At 39.9% G+C, this 22,012-nt stretch overlaps 1 protein-coding gene across 4 annotated transcripts in view; it reads left to right on the top strand.

Annotated features, from left to right (window-relative positions):
• The window catches only part of ACSBG1 (acyl-CoA synthetase bubblegum family member 1), a 78,544-nt gene that overhangs the window by 2,500 nt on the left and 54,032 nt on the right, over positions 1–22,012 (top strand). For 3 of the 4 annotated variants that reach the window (XM_089671453.1, XM_089671454.1, XM_089671455.1), the window contains 3 exons: positions 3,164–3,277; positions 10,433–10,650; positions 20,681–20,769. In XM_089671453.1, the coding sequence (XP_089527579.1) occupies positions 3,220–3,277; positions 10,433–10,650; positions 20,681–20,769 (365 nt within the window). In that variant the 5' untranslated portion in view covers positions 3,164–3,219. The remainder of the gene's footprint in view (positions 1–3,163; positions 3,278–10,432; positions 10,651–20,680; positions 20,770–22,012) is intronic. The other variant, XM_089671456.1, reaches the window with a different exon arrangement.

The raw sequence follows: 22,012 nt of genomic DNA, 5'->3' as shown, positions 1-22,012 counted from the left end.
AGTACTAGATAAAGGGGCACTGACCCATAAGCTGGCAATCAATTGAACTGGAACAATATTGAACCAAATTATAACTGGTGTAAAATGGGTTTAAAGTATAAGCATTAACTAGCCCAGAAAAATAAAGGTCCTAGTGTGCACTATGCAAACAGCCCAAATAGTGAGTGGGCATACGCATTCCTGCAAATGGGTACCCCTGGGGGTAGTTGCAAAGTACCTAGCGCCTAGTTGTCCATGTTGGCCAGCTTTTGTTGGGGCCCTTCTGTGTGTGGTGCACTTGTAGCTATCCCTTTAAAAGTGTATAATGGATGGCTAGTAGGCTGCTAAACAAGGGAGCTGTCTCTGTTGCATAAACTGTGTCAGTGTTGAGATAAGCACAGATGGTTCAACTCACTCCTCCTGGTACACATGAATTCAATCCAGATCATTTGGTGGTCTGCAGTCCTCTGAAGGTAGGTTTCAGAGGCTCAGTCTCTCAGATCCTCACAAAGTGCAACCTCTTAGCTTGGATCCCCACAAGGTTCAGTCAGCTACAGTGAGAGAGGGGAAAGAAGATGGCTGATTCCTCTCCCTTTGTATTGCCGATTGACTCGCTATCACTGCTACCGTCCACTCATTCAGCAGCCAAGACAGCAGCGCCAGAAGTGGGCAGGGGCTTCAGGGCAGATCACACAGCAACTGGCTACATAAGTAAATGCATTCTCAGATTATGGATATAATTTAAATTTAATTTTCCATTTGCACAGTTAGTGTGAAGTTGCTAATCCCAATTGAACCTTTTGTTTAAATTAGCTCATTACATTCCAGGTGCATCAAAACAAAAGATGTCTTTCTAAAGTAGCTGCAGTCTAAGTAGAAAAGCTTGTCCCCGTCAGCAGCTGCAAAGTCAAAGCCCTGGTCTCTGTGGAAAAGCAGTGTTTTTTCTGCAGAGGTCTTACATGCTCTATGCTGATTCTGGCCTATAGCTGCAATCAATTAAGCTCATGTTCCCAGCTGATTGGAGAGCTCTGGCTATGATTCAGCAGGGGGCATGTCACACCTCTGCAGGGAGACCACTGCTTCCCCACAAAGAGCAAGGATCCTCTGCAGCATGCTGGCAGGGAACAGGCATTTCTACCTAGGCTGTGGCTGCTTCTTAACATAAACAGACTAAGACTTGAATTACATTTTGTTTTGATGCACTTGGAATGTATTTAGCTGATTAAAAGTGAAGATTCAATTATGCTTTAACAAAAATCTCTTTCCTTGCACTTATTCTAGGTTCCTCTCCAGGAGCGTTGTTGTATTTAGATATTATGCTGCCTTGGGCACATCTGAACAATGATGCCAGTTTATAAATGTTCCACATCTTGTGATCACATTTAACCTCTTAGCGCCTGCGCCTCCTGACCCTTTAATAGTTTTAGAAGCCGGGAAGCGGGGAAGGGTTTTAGGGTCATGGGACCTCCGTGATTCACCGTAACGGCGGTCATATGATCGGAAAAGGTCCCGATCGCAAGGGGAGATTGGGAACTTTCCGTGAGTCATGGACATATGTTCTGGTAACGCGCAGGGCGCGTGCACTCAGCACATATGTATTTTCTAATGGCACGCAAATATGCGGCCGCTCGCCATCAAGGCCCAGACGCCAAGAGGCCGCATATTTACATGCATATATGCTAAATTCATATATAGATAACTAATCATCAGTAAGGTGACATTGTGCAAATTCATATTCAACTAGAATCTGTGACTAATAATGAAAAAAATAAAAAAAATCAAGATGGCCGCCGGGACTCCTCGTGGTGCCGGCGGTGTAGCGTCAATCAGCTGTAGCTATTATCTTCCGCGTTTCGAGCTATGGCTCGTAGTCATAGGGATTCAGCTTAGGATAGCTCGAAATGCGTCAGAGTATAGCTACAGCTGATTGACGATACACCACCGGCACCACGAGGAGTCCCGGCGGCCATCCTGATTTGGTCAGTATTACTCTTTTATACCCATCTGCCTGAACTTTGGAATAAATATCCTTGACATACTACACTATTGGCTTCCTCTGTTTTTTGAGCCCCTGTGGGAGCTCATCATGATTGCAGAGCGTATGCTATTGGAGTATGGATTATGAAGCAGTGGAGGCTACATGACCAGATCTGACCAGACCTATGTGAGGGCGTCTGACGTGTTTTTATGATATACAAATGCGCATAAAGATTGCGTATCTGGTGAGTGCGCAGTCTTTACCTTTTTTTCTCACCTTTTCACGTTTCCGGTTATTGGACGCCTGAAGATCATCAGCGATCTTGTTCACATTGTTATTTTGGACTCATTTAGATTGGTTATAGATCTTTCACGATATTAGCCACATAATATAGTGGCATACATGCTTGCACAATGTCACCTTACTTATCTATTTATATACAAGGCTCATTAATTTGTGGACGTCTATGCGTCCGTCTGTGATTTCAACCACACTGTCACCTTTGGTGACACCTTGGTATGCTCAAATTTTTTTTTTTTCCATTATTAGTCACAGATTCTAGTTGCATATGAATTTGCACAATGTCACCTTATTGATGATTGATTATCTATATATGAATTTAGCTTATATACATTATATTTGTGATTTTTACCAGCGCTGCACCCTTTTAGTATATTACTGTTTACCTGAAGGTCTTATATGGTGCCTTTGGTGCATGGTTGCTATTTCCTGTGTTGATTGAGCGCTCACTTATTTTCAACTGCATATTTACATGCGCTCAGCGTCAAGGGGTTAAGTACAAACTACTACTAGAATGAGCTATTAGAGGCAGCATGTTGTCTCCTTTATATGTGCAAACCAACAAATAAGAGCTGTAAAATGCTTTGTGATTCATCTCATTATCTCCTGGACCAGCACCACCCTTATCTCTGCAGTTGTGACTAAACTTAGCCACAGTTTATTCTTAGCATGTTGCATGTTCTGAATAAAGTTGACCCAATAGGCATATGAAGCAAAATCACTATAACAATATTGAGCATGTGCTGCTGTCAACTTTATAGGTAACCTCAGTGTGTGTCTACTGTATTATTTTTCTCTATTTTGCTTTTGCACCAGCCCAAAGGGGAATATAATTGAACACCTTTTTCTGAAGTGATTATGGAAAATGATTATAAAACTTTTTTGTTTGTTTCGTTGCTTTTTCAGATAAGGTGCACATTAATTGGTTAAACAGTGGAACTTATAATTTGAGGTTAAAGTCCATGGAAATTCCGACTATTTCTGAACCACCTCCCACAGTCCACAATGTTAAATCTAAAGGTAAAAACATGCAGGACAGTTTTCATTGCAGTGCTAAAACGTGTACTGTTCTTTTAATGTTCTTATGGCTTATTTCAGAAGTACTTTGTTCACCAGAAACCAACTTTTTAGTAACTGGATTGTATGCTAAACAGTAGGAGAACAAACATTTTCACCTCCAGAAGTTATAGATAGCTGGAAAAGACAATGAATAGGGCACAATTTTTTATTATATACCTTGACAGTTTATTTTTATTTTCTTCTCCCAATATTTCATTTTCAACTACTAAAATTATTATTGTGATTAATGTGAGTATTAGGATTATTATTAAATCATGCGGTATTTTAGTAGTGAAAAGATGTGGTAATGTTTCAGCTGTCAACAGGGTTCCTCACTGACAGCTGAATGTAAAAAGAATTGTGGGCCTCTTCCCTACAACCCTGGCCTGTGGTTGTGGGGGGGTCTTATCGGAACCTGGATGCCCCCTTTAACAAGGGGGCTCCAAGATCCCAGGGCTTTCAGATTACAACAAGCCCCCTGCCCGCAGGCCCCCACAACCATAGGCCAGGGTTGTGGGGAAAAAGGCCTTTGTTCCCATCAACATGGGGACAAGGTGCTTTAGGGGGGAGCCCCCCTGCCCCAAAGCACCCCCCATGGTGAAGGCATGTGGCCTGATATGGTTTGGGGGAGGCATTCACTTGTCTCCCCACTTTCCTGACCCACCAGGCTGCATTCTCAGATAACGGTCTGGTACAGATTTTGGGGGGTCCCCACATCATTTTTTTTTTTTTGGCATGGGGGTTCCCCTCAAAATCCATACCAGACCTGAAGGTCTTGGTATCGATGGGGGGGACCCCTGGCCGTTTTTTTTTGCCAAATTTTTAATTGCAGGTAATTCTTTTTACATTCAGCTGTCAGTGGGGAACCCCCGCTGACAGCTGAACCATTACTGCATGTTTTCACTACTAAAATACTGCATGACTTAATATTTTAGTAGTGCTTTTAAGTAAATGCCTTTTTTTAAAAAATGCTGTGCAGTATCTTACTGCATACTAGAATGATATTTTGATTAAAAAAAAACAAAACAGCATGGGGACCCCCTAATCCCTACCAGACCCTTTAGGTCTGGTAGGAGGGTTAGGAGGAACCCCACAGTAGAATTGCGTGGGGTTCCCCCTAAAAGCTGTACCAGGCCCCTTAGGCTTGGAAGGATTTTTAAGGGGAACCCCACTCCCAAAAAATGGGGGGGGGGTAAGCACTAGCCCTTGATCCAAGCACAGGCCTGGAAGGCCAGGAAAGGGGGGGCCAAATGAGTGCCCCCCTCCTCCTGAACCCATCCCGGAAGAGGGGACTAGGGCCTCTTCCCCACAACCTTGGCTTGTGATTGTGGGAGGTGATTTATCGGAATCTGGAAGCCCCCTTTAACAAGGGGCCCCCCAGATCCCAGCCCCCCGTGTGAATGAGTATGGGGTACATGGTGCCATTCACAAAAAGAAAAGTGTAGTGGAAAAAATGACAGTGGACAGTCTTTGACAAGTCCTTTATTAAAAAAAAAGACAAAAAATGGTTCCATCAAAAAAAAAAGACAAAAAATGGTTCCATCAATGTAATCATAAATCATGGCGTTCATCATTGTCACGACGATGCCAACTCTCCAAAATAAAAAAAATTATACCCGTAGACCCCGCACCCGCTGAGCACTTGCCGAATCTGACATTTACCGGTCAGAATTAAACAATTGGGCGGAGCCAGCTGTGGTGTTAGCGCTAGCTCCGCCCAATTGCGCTGTCTTTGAGGACTCCCAGGTGTAAGCCATCTGGTCCTGGGGATTTATGTACATTAAGTTTTCCTAGTCTTTTATCAACACTAGTCTCTGTCAGCCACAAGAGTACATACAATACAATGTTAATAACATTACTATCTTGTTTATTATACCTTTCCTTTTACAAACTGAGGATTGCATTTAATGCAGTTTGTAACGGAACCGGAACCCAGACCGCACTGAGTTTTTCCGTTATAGCACAACTTCCCCTGTCCGAACACCATTCACGGACCACGCCCTTGAAATCCCTCAGGAAAAAGACAGCACCTAGCTCTTCTTAATACAGGAAGCCAACTCTTTTTATTGTACACAAAACACAGGATATATACAGAGGGCGGGGAAACACAACCAGGAACAGGAAATACAGCATCACCCCTCCCCATCCCACCAAGGCACAGAACAATGGGATGAAACACATGGCAAAGGACATTGACCAACCCCCACACCAATACACAAACAGTACATCCCATAATAGTTGGCTGGACAGGAAGACACAGCACAATGGGGGGTAGTACATGGCAAACAGACAATGGACAGCCATGTGACCGAGAACAAAGGAACACACACTATACACAAGACTCAGACATTCATATACACACCCTATACCCCTTAAACAGGCACAGGGTGGGTTAAACATAATGATTTGGGGAGATGATACAGAGGTCCCCCCACCCCCAAAAGTCACTCCCGTCACACAGTTAAATGAACAAAGCCTTTTTACTCTCAACTACACCCTAACTGTAAGTGCCCTATATATAACTACAGAGTTGCATTCTTCTCTTTATTATACAAATAAAAAGGAAAGGTATAACAAACAAGACAGTAATGTTTATAACATTGTATCAAATGTACTCATGTGGCTGACAGAGAACAGTGTTGAAAAAAAAGAATAGAAAAACAATGTGAATAAATATAGATTCAATACAGTTGCCTTCTCCCTGTCATTTGTGACCAACTTCCCCTGAACATTTTTTATCAGGCCAATATGTTCTGACCTAGGTTTTTTTCACTATTAATACAGTATATTTGAAAAAAAAATACTGTAAAGTGTCTTGTCACAATCTATTTTAGTTGTCCTGATTGTGCTCTTGCATTTCTTATTGCATTCCTTGTAGTTTTGGAATACTGAAGGTGACCTTTCAGTCTAATACTTTTTAAAGGACAGTTTTTTTCTCGGTACTATGACTTTATACCTTATTATTTAGCCACCCAGATTTAACTTCTGTACTTTTACCTGTTTCCCAGTGAAATGCAGTGACAAATTCTATTGTTTTATATATCCCTAAAACACTTCAACTTTTCTTCAGTGTTCTTAGTTGCAAGAATTTTAACCCAATTAGTATCATCTAGTATGGAGCGTAGTTTTTTTAAATGGACTCTTATGAAATTAAGTGTACTTATCCTTCCCCCATGTCTCCCTTTCCTAAAATTTACGGCAAACATAACTACTCTGTGATTGCTATTGTGTAAATTATCACTTACTTCTACATCTGTAATCAGCTCTGTGATGTTTGGAATTAGTAGGTCCAGCAGAGCATTAACTTTAGTTGGGGCTTCTGCCATTTGACACATGAAATTGTCCTGCATTACATTCAAAAAATGTTGACCCTTAATTGAGTATCAAGATAGTTTAATCTAATATTAGTTGATTATAACATTGCTCTGCCTCCCTGCCCTTTTTAACTGTGAAAGGACATGTGTCACCTTCTCCTCCTTAAGGTTAAGCGGCCTAAAACATATGCTCACAATTTACGGCTTGTTTTTGTTTTGAAGATCCAGCCACAAAGGCTCCACCACCCCACTAGTGCTATTAGCAATGTCATCCCTCATGCTCAGCATCAAATCACTCTTGACATACAGGCACACCCTTCCCCCTCTTCTACCTACCCTGTCCCTCTGATATAGGGAATACCCTTGGATAGTTTCAAACAAGTCATGTGACCTGTCAAACCAAACCAATATTCCCATAAAGTCAAAGTTTTGCTCAAACGTCAGAAGATCTAGTCCATCCATTTTATTAACTAGACTTTTAGCATTTGTGTACATAGCCTTTACCCTTTAAATGTGTAAAAACATATATTGTTTTATCATTGTTAGTTAGATTTGGCAAGCCTATTAGCATTGGTCGTGAATACTTTAATTCTTCTATCATCTGGTTTGAGGCCCCTTTCCTCCTGAACTTTCCCTACATCTTCATATTCTGACCTAGCATAAGCAATGAACCAAGCCTGCCTACACAGTTTAACTACTCGTTATGTTGACCCAGTTGCAATATTATCTTGCTGACAATTAAAGTGACACTAAACTTTGGACTAGAAAAATATTCTATTCAAGTATGCATTCTCAACTAAAAAATGTACCTTCTATTGCTCTCAACTTTCTCCAAATCTCCAAAACTCCTTTCTTTTTCTCTGCTGCTGTGTTCTGACTTTCTGTTAGAGGGTGGTTACATTCATTCTCCATGTTCCCATTGTATGTAAATATGTACTTACCCTTGTTTGCTCACTCCAGGGATGGACTAAAGACTATGGCGTGTGTAGTGACTGCATCTAACGTGCACTGCTCATTCCAATATAAAATAAGTGAGGGAAAAGGAGAGGTTCAGAAACTTACAGAGAATGTTACAAGGAGGCTGAAAAACACATTAAGAAACAACTTTAGGCAAAATTGATTACATGGCTATTAAGTAATCAATGTGTACAGTTATTTTTGGAGAATAAAGATATTGTTTAGTATATTTCATGTTTACAGAAAATCTTTCTACCTTGCTATGTGCTTGAGTCACTCCCAGGCAAAATGGACACAAACTCAGAGAAGGATTTTGTCTACTGAATAAAAAGAATCAATGATACCTTTGTCATGGGGCTACCTGGGGTTATATGGAAATATATAATCATACAACACTAGCCTGAATTCTACACTTACTTTGCATATGAACAATTTATAGAGAAAGCCATGGCTAAGCAGTGTCAGAGGAAGCCCTTGAATGGATTGGGTTTTTTTTTTTTTGGAGTAAATGACAATATTAGCAAATTACCATTCCACAGTTCACCAGTTAATATTAATAACCAATACTGAAAAACACAGAAACTTGGCTGCAGAGGCTATGATAGTAGACACATATGAAACATACCTCTCCTATCCATGATAAGCCAGAAAAATAATTTTCAGTGGGCAAAGGAATTTGAATTTATGAATCCCAGTTCCAATAGCTTTACCATTATGGTAGAGACATAATGCCTTAGGGCAGTGTTTCTCAACTCCAGTCCTCATGGACCCCCAACAGGTCATGTTTTCAGGATTTCCCTCAGATGAAACAGCTGTGGTAATTACTAAGGCAGTGAAACTGATCAAATCACCTGTGCAAAATAATGGAAATCCTGAAAACATGACCTGTTGGGGGTCCATGAGGACTGGAGTTGAGAAACACTGCCTTAGGGTAACCTTGTGGAGTCACTGCCACAACACACAGAAGCTGTTATCAGTAACTAGGATCGTCCAGCACAGTACTGAATTATGTACAGTATATTAACATTGCAAATACTCTGCACGTGTACACTAACTGTACAGTAAACGGCAGTTGTAGCCAATTAGTAACCAAATGCCAGAAAGTCCATTGAATTGATCTTCATCAGAGATTTCTGCAGTCCAAAGTTCATAAAAGTCTTCAGTTTTCACCTGGAGGGTACTTTCTGAAGAAACAACATAAAATGCTCCATGCTTGCTATATCACTAATCAATTTCTAACTTCCAAGGTTTGAATGTTGTTGGTGGCAGAGAAACTTTTTAACATTGGAAATGTGATAAATAGGGATCTTAGTTTGATAGAGACATCATATAACCTGTATTTGGTAGTTGTCATTGCAAAGAAAAATGGGTTTCCAAATTACATTATAAAAAATAGATGTAGGATGAACCAGCACATTATAGCAGTGTAGCACTTCTATTTGGATTTCAAGGTTTAATTTTAAATGACGACTGGAGTCAACCTAAGGTTGTTGCACTTATTGCTTCTTCTTAAGAATTCCAGTCATTGGGAATTTTCATGTATGCTGACTTATTTCTCTGAAATAATAAAACTGATGTCTGTTCAGTATTCATTAGTATAGATTCACCAGCACACTCAAATATATATTACATGAAATAGTAAAGTTTGACTGTGAATTAAATAAATACGACTGGGATAAGCTTGCCATAGACAATATGACTGTCAGATGTGGGCAAGCTAGTATCACCAAATAATCATTTATGCATACTCTGAAGTATGGATGTTTTGCATTGCCTTGATAAAATCTTTAAAAGATGACTGTATATTTGGAAGAAAACTATTTAATCTTATGTCCCTAAAGATTACACACAGCCACACAATGAATTTGAAAGAGAAGAAGTTCAGTCCTAATATAAATAAGGGGTTATTGATTTTAGAGCAGTAAGGATGCGGAACTCCCTTCCACAGTTAGTGGCGTCAGCGGGTAGTGTAGATAAATTTTAAAAACTTTTAGATGTACAGGGATATGGAAAATGGCAGTGGCAGTAACACACACTCAAGTTGAAATGAATGGGCAAATCTCTTTTTTCAGCCTTACCAACTATGCAACTATGTAACTATAGGGACAAACATTTAAGAGAAGCAATAGAGCAGTGGTTCTCAACCTGTGGGTCGCGACCCCTTTGGGGGTCGAATGAGCCTTTCACAGGGGTCCCCTAAGACCATCAGAAAACACATATTTCCGATGTGTAAAGAGCAGCTACTGTGTAGAAAGCAGCTGCTGTGTTGAAAGCAGCTACTCTGTTAAAAGCAGCTACTGTGTTGAAAGCAGCAGTATTGGAGGTAAAATGACACTCATGAATTATAATTACTGGGTAAATAATTTTATGGTTGGGGGTCACCACAACACGAGGAACTGTATTAAAGGGTCACAGCATTAGGAAGGTTGAGAACCACTGCAATAGAGGAATAAGGGACCTGGCCAGAAAGATATCTTACAACCACTGATATCTGCTGGTAATCACAGGCTTAAAGTGAACTTACTCTAAATTGGTATGGTACATCTCATAGCTGCCTAGTCCCATTATTATTCTCAGTATAAGATACCTCTTGGGTGAGATACAGAATGGTTGTATTAAAAAGCAGAGTTTGCATACTGATTGAGCAAACATGGTTGTATTCAAGTATGTATATTGTTACACATTGAACCCAGAAATAAGGGTTTGTTTGTTTGTTTGTTTGTGATGTCTTTGTATGGTAGGTACAAAGCAGAATAAATTACAAAATCGTTATATAAAAATAATATCATTATTATTATTATTATTATTATTATTAATAATTAAATTATGTTATATGTCTTTACAGAGAAATTGTGGACAACTGCTGCTGATGAGTCGGTTGAGCTGCGAATTGATCCATGCTGTCCACAGCCTCCTGTGACTGTGCATCAGATGTTTATGGAGTGTGTTGATAAATACGGAGATTTTAATGCCCTTTCCAGTAAAAAGAACGGTATCTGGGAACATGCAAGCTTTTTGGAGTATTATAAACTCTGTCGACAGGCTGCCAAAGGTTTCTTAAAGGTGAGGCTATTATTTTATCGACCTCAGACTGAACCACATTTTTCCTGAGGAAGCACTGGTGGTGTCAATTCTAATATAAACACATTAAAATTAACAGAAAATGATTTGTTATATATAGAACTGATATGTAATCGATGATGTATGCACACTAGATAGGGGAACTGTGTTCTGCCTCTGGTGTGGATGTGAATCACTGTTATTGTAGAACAGCCGTTAGTTAACAGAAGACATCACCCTGACTGCAAGTGGATGTTCACCTCTGAGAAGCTGAAATGTCCCATTCCTAAAAAGTTAGTTACCAAAGAAATGTTCCAATAAATACAACACTTCTATTATACCAACATCATTGCGCCAATATAATAAAGAGAGGAAATACACTCACTGGATGCTGCTATTATTAAAAAACTCAAAATAATAATAAAAATGTGAAAAATATACAAATCACAAATAACAGCGCAAACCAAATCACACAACTAAATATAACCACCACCAAATAAGTGCATATTAATAGTGCAAACAAACAATCAAATAGGGAATCTCAATATAGTCCATTCAGAAAATCAAATAATGAGGATCATGTTTATATGGACTTTTCTGAATGGACTATATTGAGATTCCCTATTTGATTTTTTGTTTGCACTATTAATATGTACTTATTTGGTGGTGGTTATATTTAGTTGTGTGATTTGGTTTGCGCTATTTTTGTGATTTGTATATTTTTCACATTTTTATTATAATGTCCCATTCCTGTTTGTATATATTCTACTAAAACAACATATTCTACAGACTGCTCCCTATAATGGCTATATTATGCTGTCTTTATGCGCTTGCTTGATAAACCCCAAATGGACTGTTCCACTGCCTGGCTTATTAATTTACAAAATGGAACTTTTACTTTACATAGACTATGATTGAATTTTGGAAGAATAAATGTGGTCCTTTATATATTATTTGTCTAATTGATCCAGTTACTTTCAGTGAAGAAAGCTGAAGGACATGTACTGATTCACCAGGGAATTTAGATCCAATGAGCAGCTACACTAACAATAATACATTAAGTGGCAATGTGCAGCCAATGTTTTCTGCTAGGTAGCTACCTATGAAGTCATACCTAAGGTAGCATACCTTTGAATCGGATCTTCACCATCTTTCTCATTCTCCCTCCTACCTTCCGCTGCTGAAATATGGATTTTTGTTTTGTTTTGTTTTTTTACCTTTTTTTGTGAAAACACTTCTGGCCTGCTTTAAATATTCCCCCCCCCCCCCCCCCATTTGCCTAGGTGAATGATGTGAACTTTGCCTGCTGTGCCTCCTGGGATATGTACGTCACATATCCAAGGAGGCATTAGCTTTCATTGAGAAAAGAGGAGGGGAGCAGGCTTAGCGGCGAGTCACTGAGAGAGTCACCGGGCTGCACCTGGAATAACCGGCAGCTTCCCAAGGATGTCACAAATAAAGATTGGGGCACGGGACCAGGGGCAGACTGACAACTCATGGGGTCCCCGGGCAATAGGGGATCATGGGGCCCCTGTGTCCTTGCCCAAACTCAAAAAAGCCTATGAAAAAGGTACCAGGGGCATCTCATGGGGCCTCCTACTGACCCCGGGCCCTCGGGTTTCCAAATGGTCAGTCCGCCCCTGCACGGGACTAAGCATGGGTCAGAAGGAAGGAGGATCACAGCAGGACAACGCTGGATCTGGTGGGCGGGTGGGTATGTTACCTGTACAGGATGCGCAATCAGGTAAGTGGGGGTTATAAAAACAAAAAATGAGGGGAGGAGGGTGAAGGACTGCTTTGAGATCAAGGCTGGATTTGTACTTTTTGCCTCCCTAAACCAATAGTTTTATTCCATCCCTCTAATGACAGTTGATTCCATCCCTCTAATGCCTTAATTAGCTAGCCTTAGTATCACACCAACAAGATCAGTATACACATATGCCAGTACTTGCGCTAATGCCACAGGTGACCTGCATGAAGAGGGTGCAAAAGTTCAATATAAATCCAGCGTCAAAAGGGTTAATTTTCAATAGCACCACAACCTCGCTGTTCTCACAACCAGCGGGTACTGGAAATTGCAAGCACACAAACAAGAGAGAAGAGCACACAGGCTCTGGTGCCATACCCTTTATTTTATAATAAAAACTAGACAAAAAAGGCACTCATAGGCAAAAATGAATCAGAACTTATTAATCACATCTCCCCACCACGGTACTGTGCACCAAAATCCTCTCACCACTCTTGATAGGAGCTCCAGCTGATAGTGTGGATATGGCAGCAGTCCTGAACCAAATGCAGTTGCCTCTGTGCTTGATCTCATGCAAACTGACAGTTCACATGCACAGGAAGCCATGATTGGGGTCACGTGATGCAAACAGCTGGCTGCTGATGGGGTGTGTGAGCTGTTGCTACAACAACATGTTTCAGAGGGTGTAGCCTCCTTTATCATGTCCTGAGGCTGGGGGTGGAAAAGTTGAAAATTACAATTTGCCCACTCTGTGTCAGTATTCCTAGAGGTGACAACTGGAGAAGTCCAGAAAACATTCCCCCTATTCTGCTAATAGGTTAGTTCATGGTGTAAGGATCGTTGGCGAGAAACTACAAGTACTTTGTACTTATTGCACAAATGAGGACCTGGCCAGCTTCTGCAATAGTAGTCAGGAGCCTTCTATTACACAGGGAAATGTGTTAATCAAAGGCCAGCAGCGCAGTGTTCAATTGGCTGTATGCTGCTTCTGGCAGCTCTACCACCCTAAGCCATGGCCTAGGTTGTTGATGAAGAAATCTGTCCATGATTTAGGTCTAGTTAGTGCAGAACCTCACAACACAGATCTACCCACTTACCAGGCAAACATATTATATTTCTTGGAATGTAGAGGGTTAATCTACTAAAGTGCCATAACTCATATTTACATTAAATCAAATATAAAATAATGCATTTGTTGCATAGTAAATATGAGCTAAAATATATTAATGCACATTACCATTAATAGCCACTCAGAAGTAGTATTGCCAGTCTTAAATATAGCAATGTATCCAGCAAAATCCTTGCCAATAAGTGATCTGCTAATACGGGGGAGGGGTTAATTGGTCACAGGTGATACAGGTCCAATATAACTTGCTGTAGAGCTCACTCTGAGCTTGCCTGTATTTTGCTTGCTGGACCTTTGACCAAGTGGACATTTGATAAGTGGAGTGGAAAACAGGAGATTATAACAGGAGTCTACTAACCTGTAAGTGACAACTGATATTTCCTATTAATATTGTAACTGGGATATGAGTGCTAGCAGGGTTTAAGGTTTTGTGCGGTGCACAGTGTGCTGCATGTATGCAGCAATGGAGCAACAACTCCAGGATGGATATCGCTGCAACAGATGTGAGCGGGTTGCCCTTCTGGAAACTCGCGTTAGAGAGCTGGAGGAGCAAGTTGCATCACTGGGCAGAACCGACAACCTTGAAAGGGGTCTTCTGCTCTCTCAGCAGGTAGCTAATGGGATTGATGTGAAGGGCGGAGGGGCTAATCAGGATTATCAGGTAGGTAGATTTGTTACTGTAATGAGAGGCAGTGGTAGGGGCTCACAGAAAAGGAAGGCTGGCCCTGGGTTTGTGCACCCAAACAGATTTGCCGAATTGGGTGAAGATGTGGGCGTGGCAAACTCAGGGGTGGCAGCCCTGGATATTACTGCTATCCCTAACAGCTGGAAGGGCAGACCATCTGGGAGGGGTGGTGAGGGTAGTGCAGGAGGGCCTAGACAGCTGGTGGTAGTAGGGGATTCTATGATCAGAAGGACTGATAGAATAATTTGTCACCAGGATCGCCTCAACCAAATGGTTTGCTGTCTCCCTGGTGCCAGGGTTTAGCATGTGGTGGACCAAGTTGATAAATTACTGGGAGGGACTGGGAATGACCCAGCTGTCTTGGTCCATGTTGGAGCCAATGACAGAATACATGGAAGGTGGAGGCTCCTTAAGAATCAATTTAAAGAACTAGGCTTCAAGTTGAAGGGAAGAACCTCCAAGGTGATATTCTCTGAAATATTACCTGTGCCATGCGCAACTCAGGACATACAGGGGGAGGTTAGAGAACTCAATGCATGGCTAAAAGACCTAGTGTAAGAGGGAAGGATTTGGGTTTCTAGAGCACTGGGCTGACTTTTCATTGGGGTGCAACCTATATGCTAGAGATGGTTTGCACCAAAATGGAAGGGGGTCTGCTGTGCTGGGGAGAGGTTTATGGGAAGGCTGGAGGAGTATTTAAACTAGGATTGAGAGGGAGGGAGAATTAGAATATAACATGGTAGACAGATCAGACAGGGGTCAGTACTTATTGGTGGGTGAAATGGGGAAAGATGGGGGGAGGGCTATGGCAGATGATAAGAAGGTTCCCATGTTACAAACAACCAGTGGAATTGGTACCATTTGTATAAAAATTAAAAATATGCAAAGCATGTTTGCACAAGGTGTCAATGTATTAAAGTGTTTGTTCACCAATGCCAGAAGTCTGCCAAGCAAAATAGGTGAATTGGAAGCTTTGGTGCATGAAGAGAACTATGATTTAATTGGTATTCATTCTTCACATGACTGAGCCATTAATATTCCTGGCTATGTTCTCTTTTGGAGAGCCAGGGTAAACAGGAAAGGTGGTAGTGTCTGTCTCTATGTGAGAAGTGATCTCATAGCGAGTGTGAAAGAGGACCTAGTTGATGGAGAGTGTGATGAGGCTGAGCATTATGGGAGGAACTGCACATGGGGGTGCGTACTACAAAGGTAATCATTGGAGTTTGTTATAGACCTCCCAATGTTAATGAAGAGGTGGAGACTCAGCTCCTTGCACAGATCGAAAGGGCTGCAAGGGCTGGGACAGTGATAATAATGGGGGATTTTAACTACCCGGAAATTGACTGTAGTAATGGTACTGCAGGAACAGTTAAAGGGCATTCATTTTTAAACCTACTATAGGACAATTTTATGGTACAGTTCATACAGGCCCCAACTAGGAATGATGCTCTGCTGGACCTGGTAATCTCAAACCATGCAGAGCTTATTATGAATGTCCAAATAAAAGAACTTCTGGGTAGCAGTGACCATAACATGATTTCATTTATTGTTAGCTGTAAGCAGTGAGCACATACAGGAAAAATAAAAACGCTTTTTTAAGAGAGCTAATTTTCCAAGGCTGCGAGTTGCTCTCCAATACTTAGACTGGGAGGGAATATTGGCATCGATGAACACAACACAAAAATGAGAGTTCTTCAAAAAGACTGTATGTGAACACACTGCAAAATATATTCCCATGGGCAACAAGTTTAAAAGGCTAAAAATCAAACCTATGTGGCTTACGGACAAAGTTAAAATAGCTATAGATAATAAGAAAAGAGCTTTTATTAAATAAAAAAATGAAGAAACACTATCATCGTTTAAACATTACAAAGAATATAACAGAATATGTAAAAAGGAAATAAAGTCCGCAAAAAGTTAAAATGAATGACAGATTGCAAAAGATAGCAGGACAAACCCCCAAAAATTCTTCAAATATATTAATAGTAAAAAGGTCCGGTCCAAGCATGTAGGCCCTTTACAAAATAATCTAGAGTGGGTGACTGGGGACAAAGAGAAGGCAAATTTATTAAATACCTTCTTCAGCTCTGTGTATACAAAGGAGCATGGGGGAGCTCTTGTCCATAATGGGCATGGTATTGACACAGCTCCAGATGATCCACATTGGCTCACAATTGATATGATCCAAAAATATTTAGACAGAATAAAGGTGAATAAAGCACCTGGACCAGATGGCATACACCCAGGGGTCCTTAACCTCCTTGGCGGTATGATTATTTCCGATTTTTTTGTGCTGAAAGCAGTACCATTTTTTTGCATGGAAATATGTAGTTTTTTATTGTATGCTGTAATTTTTAGGAATAACTCACTGAAATCTGTCCGAACAAGAGTCTAGTAAACATTCCGGATATGATAAAACTTGAAACACGAAATCATAAATTATAATTTAATAAATAATCATAAAAAATAATAATATAATAATAATATATTTAATTCAATAATATAATCAAACCAAAAACACTGAAATTTGAAATACAGAGGCAAATTCGCACATCGCTGAGCAAAGTCGCAAAATCGTTTTCAGTGTCTGATGACGAATTTCCCCACGAATCATTATCACTCAATTCTGCAAGTGGTTCTGATTTACTATCACTGTTCTCTAGCTGGTCTAAACCCGCTTTTGACATAAAGGGACACTTTTTGGACGCCATGGACTTTTCTAAGTTTCCAGGCAGAAAGAACAGTCAAAATGCAGGCAGGGCACAGGACAAAGCAGTAGGGACAAAATATATGTGAAATGCATTGAAACAGCAATGTTTTACTATATAATAATCATTTTTTTAAAAATGACATTTTTAAAAAATTTCAAATTTGCCGCCGCCCGTACGTCCCGATGTCACAGGGACTGGAACACGGAAGCCGGATGCCGGCATCGGCCGGAGGAGATAGCCGAGGATGCTGCAGGGGACACATCGTGGGAGCGAAGGACAAGGTAAGTGCTGCAGGGACTCCCTGAGCAACGCCGCATGGTAAGCCTGAGTGTAGCTCGGGGTTATCGCTCTTGGTACTGAAATTTTACCCCGAGCTACACTCGGGAATACCGCCAGGGAGGTTAAAGAACTGAGCTGTCATTTCAAGCCACTGTTTCTAATTTTTAGGGGCTCTTTAATGACTGGCATAGTACCAAGTTCATATTTATTTTTACATTTATTGTTTACTGTTTATAGTTTACAGTTTTTATTTTTATTTATTTTATTTTTTTATTATTAAGTCAGCGCTGCACCATTACTTTTATGGTATTCAAAGAGTAGTGGTTAATGATTCATACTCTGAATGGTCTAGGGTTGTCAGTGGTGTACCCCAAGGTTCAGTGTTGGGACCCTTACTTTTTAATATATTTATAAACGATATAGGGTCTGAGATTAAAGATCCCATTTCAGTCTTTGCAGATGACACCAAGCTGTGCAGTGGAATAACGTCCTTACATGATGTCTTCAATTCACAAGCCAACCTCAATGTACTGTTTAATTGGGCAACTATGTGGCAAATGAGGTTTAATCAGGGGCGGACTGACCATTTGGAAACTCGGGCACTGCCTGAGGGCCCGGGGTCCGTAGGGGGCCCCATGAAATGCCCCTGGTACCTTTTTCATAGGCTTTTTTGAGTTTGGGCAAGGACACGGGCCCCATGATCCCCTATTGCCCAAGGGCCCCATGAGTTGTCAGTCAGACCTGGGTTTAATGTTGATAAATGTAAGGTTCTGCACTTGGGGGCTAAGAATATGCATGCATCATACATACTGGGGGGAGTACAACTGGGGGAATCAATGGTGGCAAAGGACTTGGGAGTTCTGGTAGATCACAAACTTAATAATGGCATGCAATGCCAAGCTGCAGTTTCTAAAGTGAGCAAAATCCTCTGTTGTATTAAAAGAGGTATAGACTCCAGAGAGAGAGATATCATATTACCCCGGTACAAATCATTAGTAAGACCTCATCTGGAATATGCAGTTCAGTTCTGGTCACCAATTCACACAAAGAACATTGGGGAACTGGAGAAAGTACAGAGAAGGGCAACTAAACTGATAAGAGGCATGGAGGAGCTCAGCTATGAGGAAAGATTAGAGGAACTGAATTTATTCTCTCTTGAGAAGAGGAGCTTAAGGGGGGATATGATCCACATATATAAATACATCAGTGGTTCATATAGTGTAGAGCTATTCACTCTGAGGTCATCACAGAGGACAAGCAGGCGCTCTTTACATCTAGAGGAAAATAAATATAATCTCCAAACATGGAAAGGTTTCTTCACAGTAAGAGCTGTGAAAATGTGGAATAGACTCACTCAAGAGTTGGTTCTGGCCAGCTTGCTTTAAAAAAGGCCTGGATTCTTTCTTAGATACACAGAATATAACCGGATACTAACATGTATAGGTAAAGTTGATCCAGGGAATGTCTGATTGCCTCTTGGTGGATCAGGAAGGAATTTTTTTCCCTGCAGGAGTAAATTGGATCATGCTTTGCTGGGGGTTTGTTTTTGCCTTCCTCTGGATCAACTGTGGGTATAGGATTATAACTTTTTTTTTTTTTTAATCATTGAACTGGATGGACTTTTGTCTTTTTTCAGCCAGACTAACTATGTAACTATGTAATTATAATAATTTGGCAGATATACTGTACCTGTTTAGTTGATGGCAGCTTCATGATCAGGTACACACGTAATATGATCCCTGTGGAGGCAATTATACAACGTAGCATGTTTAGTTATAAATTACCTTTTTATTGCCAGGATATGCATGGGGTAGGCTTAGTTTACAAACTATATATAATATATACTCCCATTCCTATTAGTTGTAATCACATTGGTTGGACAAGATCTGACCATCTGGAGAATTGAAACATCTCTTTCCTGCTAGATTCCTTGATTTGAGATTGTGGTTGTTTTTCTAATAAATTACTACAGTGTACAGCAAAGAGCAAAGGAAACAATAAAAGCAGCTGGTACAGTAAATATCCTCTTCTATGCCTCTTAGCTTATTAAACTGGCTAGTGATTTCATCAGACAAGTGACATTGTCTCTATAGCAACCCTGAGAATGCTGTGGCGTGAGAGTAAAAGAATGAGCTAGAGGCTCATTAATTTTGCTAGTGCTTGCATGGTAGAGGGAAACAAAGAAGCGTAAAATTTTCAGGCAGCAAAAAACCAAAACCAAAGAGAGTCCTATGGGGTTGCTTTCTTACCAAAAGATAATTGCCACCAAAAATAAAATTAAAATTGCTTTATTATTAAACACGTGTAGAACAAAACATCAAATACTGCCAGATTTACCCCAAACATTATTATCCTTTTGGTGGTCAGATATTTACATATAAATTATATAGCTACAGTTCTTATCAAGGTGTGAATGGCTGTAAATAAATGTTGTATGTGAATACATATAATGTTCCATACGTATTTTTTCATTTATAAATTTTCTAGTTAATGTAACATAAGAAAACTAAAATGATAGAACATGAGGATGTTTCATAACCCAAAACTTCCCCTTCTAGCTTTCCGAGCTGTGTGCCTATCTCTTGGTACTTTCTGCTTTTTGTTTCCCTGTTTTTGTTTTTTTTTTAACTTTGAATGGAGTGATCGACTCAATGCAAAATAGTGAATGACTTATGATGGTTAAAATCTCTATTGTTTTTTTTCCCCATCTTTATCCCATTCGGGAGATTTCCCTTCACTTCTTTTACTGTAGACACAATTTTTATAATATTAATTACCAAATAAATGTATTGTATATCTAGTAACATTACTTCTCATATAGCATTAGTTTATACTTTTTATGTGATATAGATATTATGTAGTTTATAAAATTAATATGGATATTTCCTCTATTAAGGTAGTTCCAATAACAACTGGTAACATTTTTGGGTTAAGAACTTTTTAATCATGTTTAAAGTATAACTTAGGATTGCTGGATGACTTTTCCTTATGTAAGATCATAAATTATTTTTAATATTTTTAGTTAGTTTAGGCTTTTGGACCTGTTGAACCTTGTATGACTGCCCTAACTTATTCTTTATTTTTTGTAGCTTTAAGTTGTTGTAGTTATTGTTTTATTTTTTTTGTAAATTAATTTTTTCTCTGTGTGTCTGGCATCAAGCTCCCCCTGGGTTATGGAACTTGTGTATTCCAAAGCCCTATTATTGAGATTTGTATCTAATTAACCAAAATAATATCACGCAGGAACATTACCATTTTTACTCTAGTCATACTACACTGATGCCTCGTCTTCCACTCCAGTTATCAGACTCCATATTTCTACAGCATTTTACGGAACTGACTCTGTCACAGAGCTTCTCCAGTTGGTGGTTTATGTAACACAGCAGTCCTTCTTACAGTTCTAAAAAGATAACAAAACTACCGTGGATAATTTTTAGACCAAAACTGTAAATGGATACAACTTACATGTTATTTTATATTTGCAGCTTGGTCTGAAACGGTTTTACAGCGTTGGAATTCTTGGCTTTAATGCTCCAGAATGGTTTATTTCTGCTGTAGGAACAGTGTTCGCCGGGTAAGTGTAAAGTTACTCAATTTTCACATGTTTGAGGTGATTGTAGCCGTATTAGTGCATTTCCGACAGAAACAATTGAGTACTGTCCATGATACTTTTTTTATTTGCACTAATATACATTTTTGAGGACAAGCTTTTGGGGTATGTCCCCTTCTTCAAAGTCTAAGCAGTACTATACAAGTCACAAAGTTTCAGCAGAATGTTAGAAGAGATGAAGAAAAAAAAAAAAAAGAGGCTAGAGATAAGATACAGCCAAAGCGAGGGGGGGATACTACACTCACACAGAGGGAGTCAAGCTTCAGCTAATAGTCATAAAACTGTTGGATAATGAGTGAGGAATCCCATGTCCAAATTAAGGCCGTTATCTCTTGTGTCAAATAGAATTATCATTCTTAGTTCAAAAGTTTTTCTTTCCTGAATGGATTTGAAATTTCCTTTAAGAACTAAAATATTGAGGTCTCCCATTGTGTGGCTTGGTTGTGCGAAATGGTGTCCTACAGATGTGCAGAGGTCATCTTCTTTATGTTCCTTGATGGTATGTCTGTGCAAATTCATCCTTGTTTGCAACTTCTATCCTGTTTCGCCAACATAAGATCCTTTGCTGCATTTTCTGCACTGGATAAGGTACACAACATTACTGGAGGTGCAGCTGTATGATCCGGAAATAGTGAAGATCCCTTTTGAGTGTCTGACACATTTTGATGGATTGATTTGGTTGCACAGTTTTTTTTTTTTGTTTCTTTTTCTTCATCTCTTCTAACATTCTGCTGAAACTTTGTGCAGCCAATAGTTTTTGTGATTACCTTACTTGCTGAAGATTGTGAAGAGAAATGAAATTGTGGAGAGAAATCTAATTACAATAGTACATGTTATATTTCAAGTATAACTAAAGGCAACACTTTATTTTTAGTTTTGGTTAGAGGAGAGAGAGATTAGTACACCTGCAAGTTTTTATTGCTCTGTGTCCCCGTTAGGGAGATGTTCCCTCTCTATTTGTCCTGTTTACCATTATCATTAAAAGTGAAAGTAAAAGAAAATCCCAAATTTTGGGTTGTCCCCAGAAAAGTAGGGGTCCCCAAGAGATTCCCTTAATTTGCAGGGATTTCCTCTCACTTCCTGTTTTGGCTATGGGACAGGAAGTGAAGGTAATTCTCCCCAGTGGGACCAAGAGAGTAAAAATAAACCTTACAGGGGTTATAACCCTCCATTATTCTATCCAAAATGAAAAAAAAAAGTTTTACCT

Source organism: Staurois parvus, unplaced genomic scaffold, assembly GCF_062004578.1.
Source record: "Staurois parvus isolate SC_StPar_1 unplaced genomic scaffold, SC_StPar_1.0 ptg000105l, whole genome shotgun sequence".
Taxonomy (NCBI): Eukaryota; Metazoa; Chordata; class Amphibia; order Anura; family Ranidae; genus Staurois; species Staurois parvus.
Note: the sequence above shows the minus strand (reverse complement) of the source record. Positions and strands in the feature narration are given on the sequence as shown.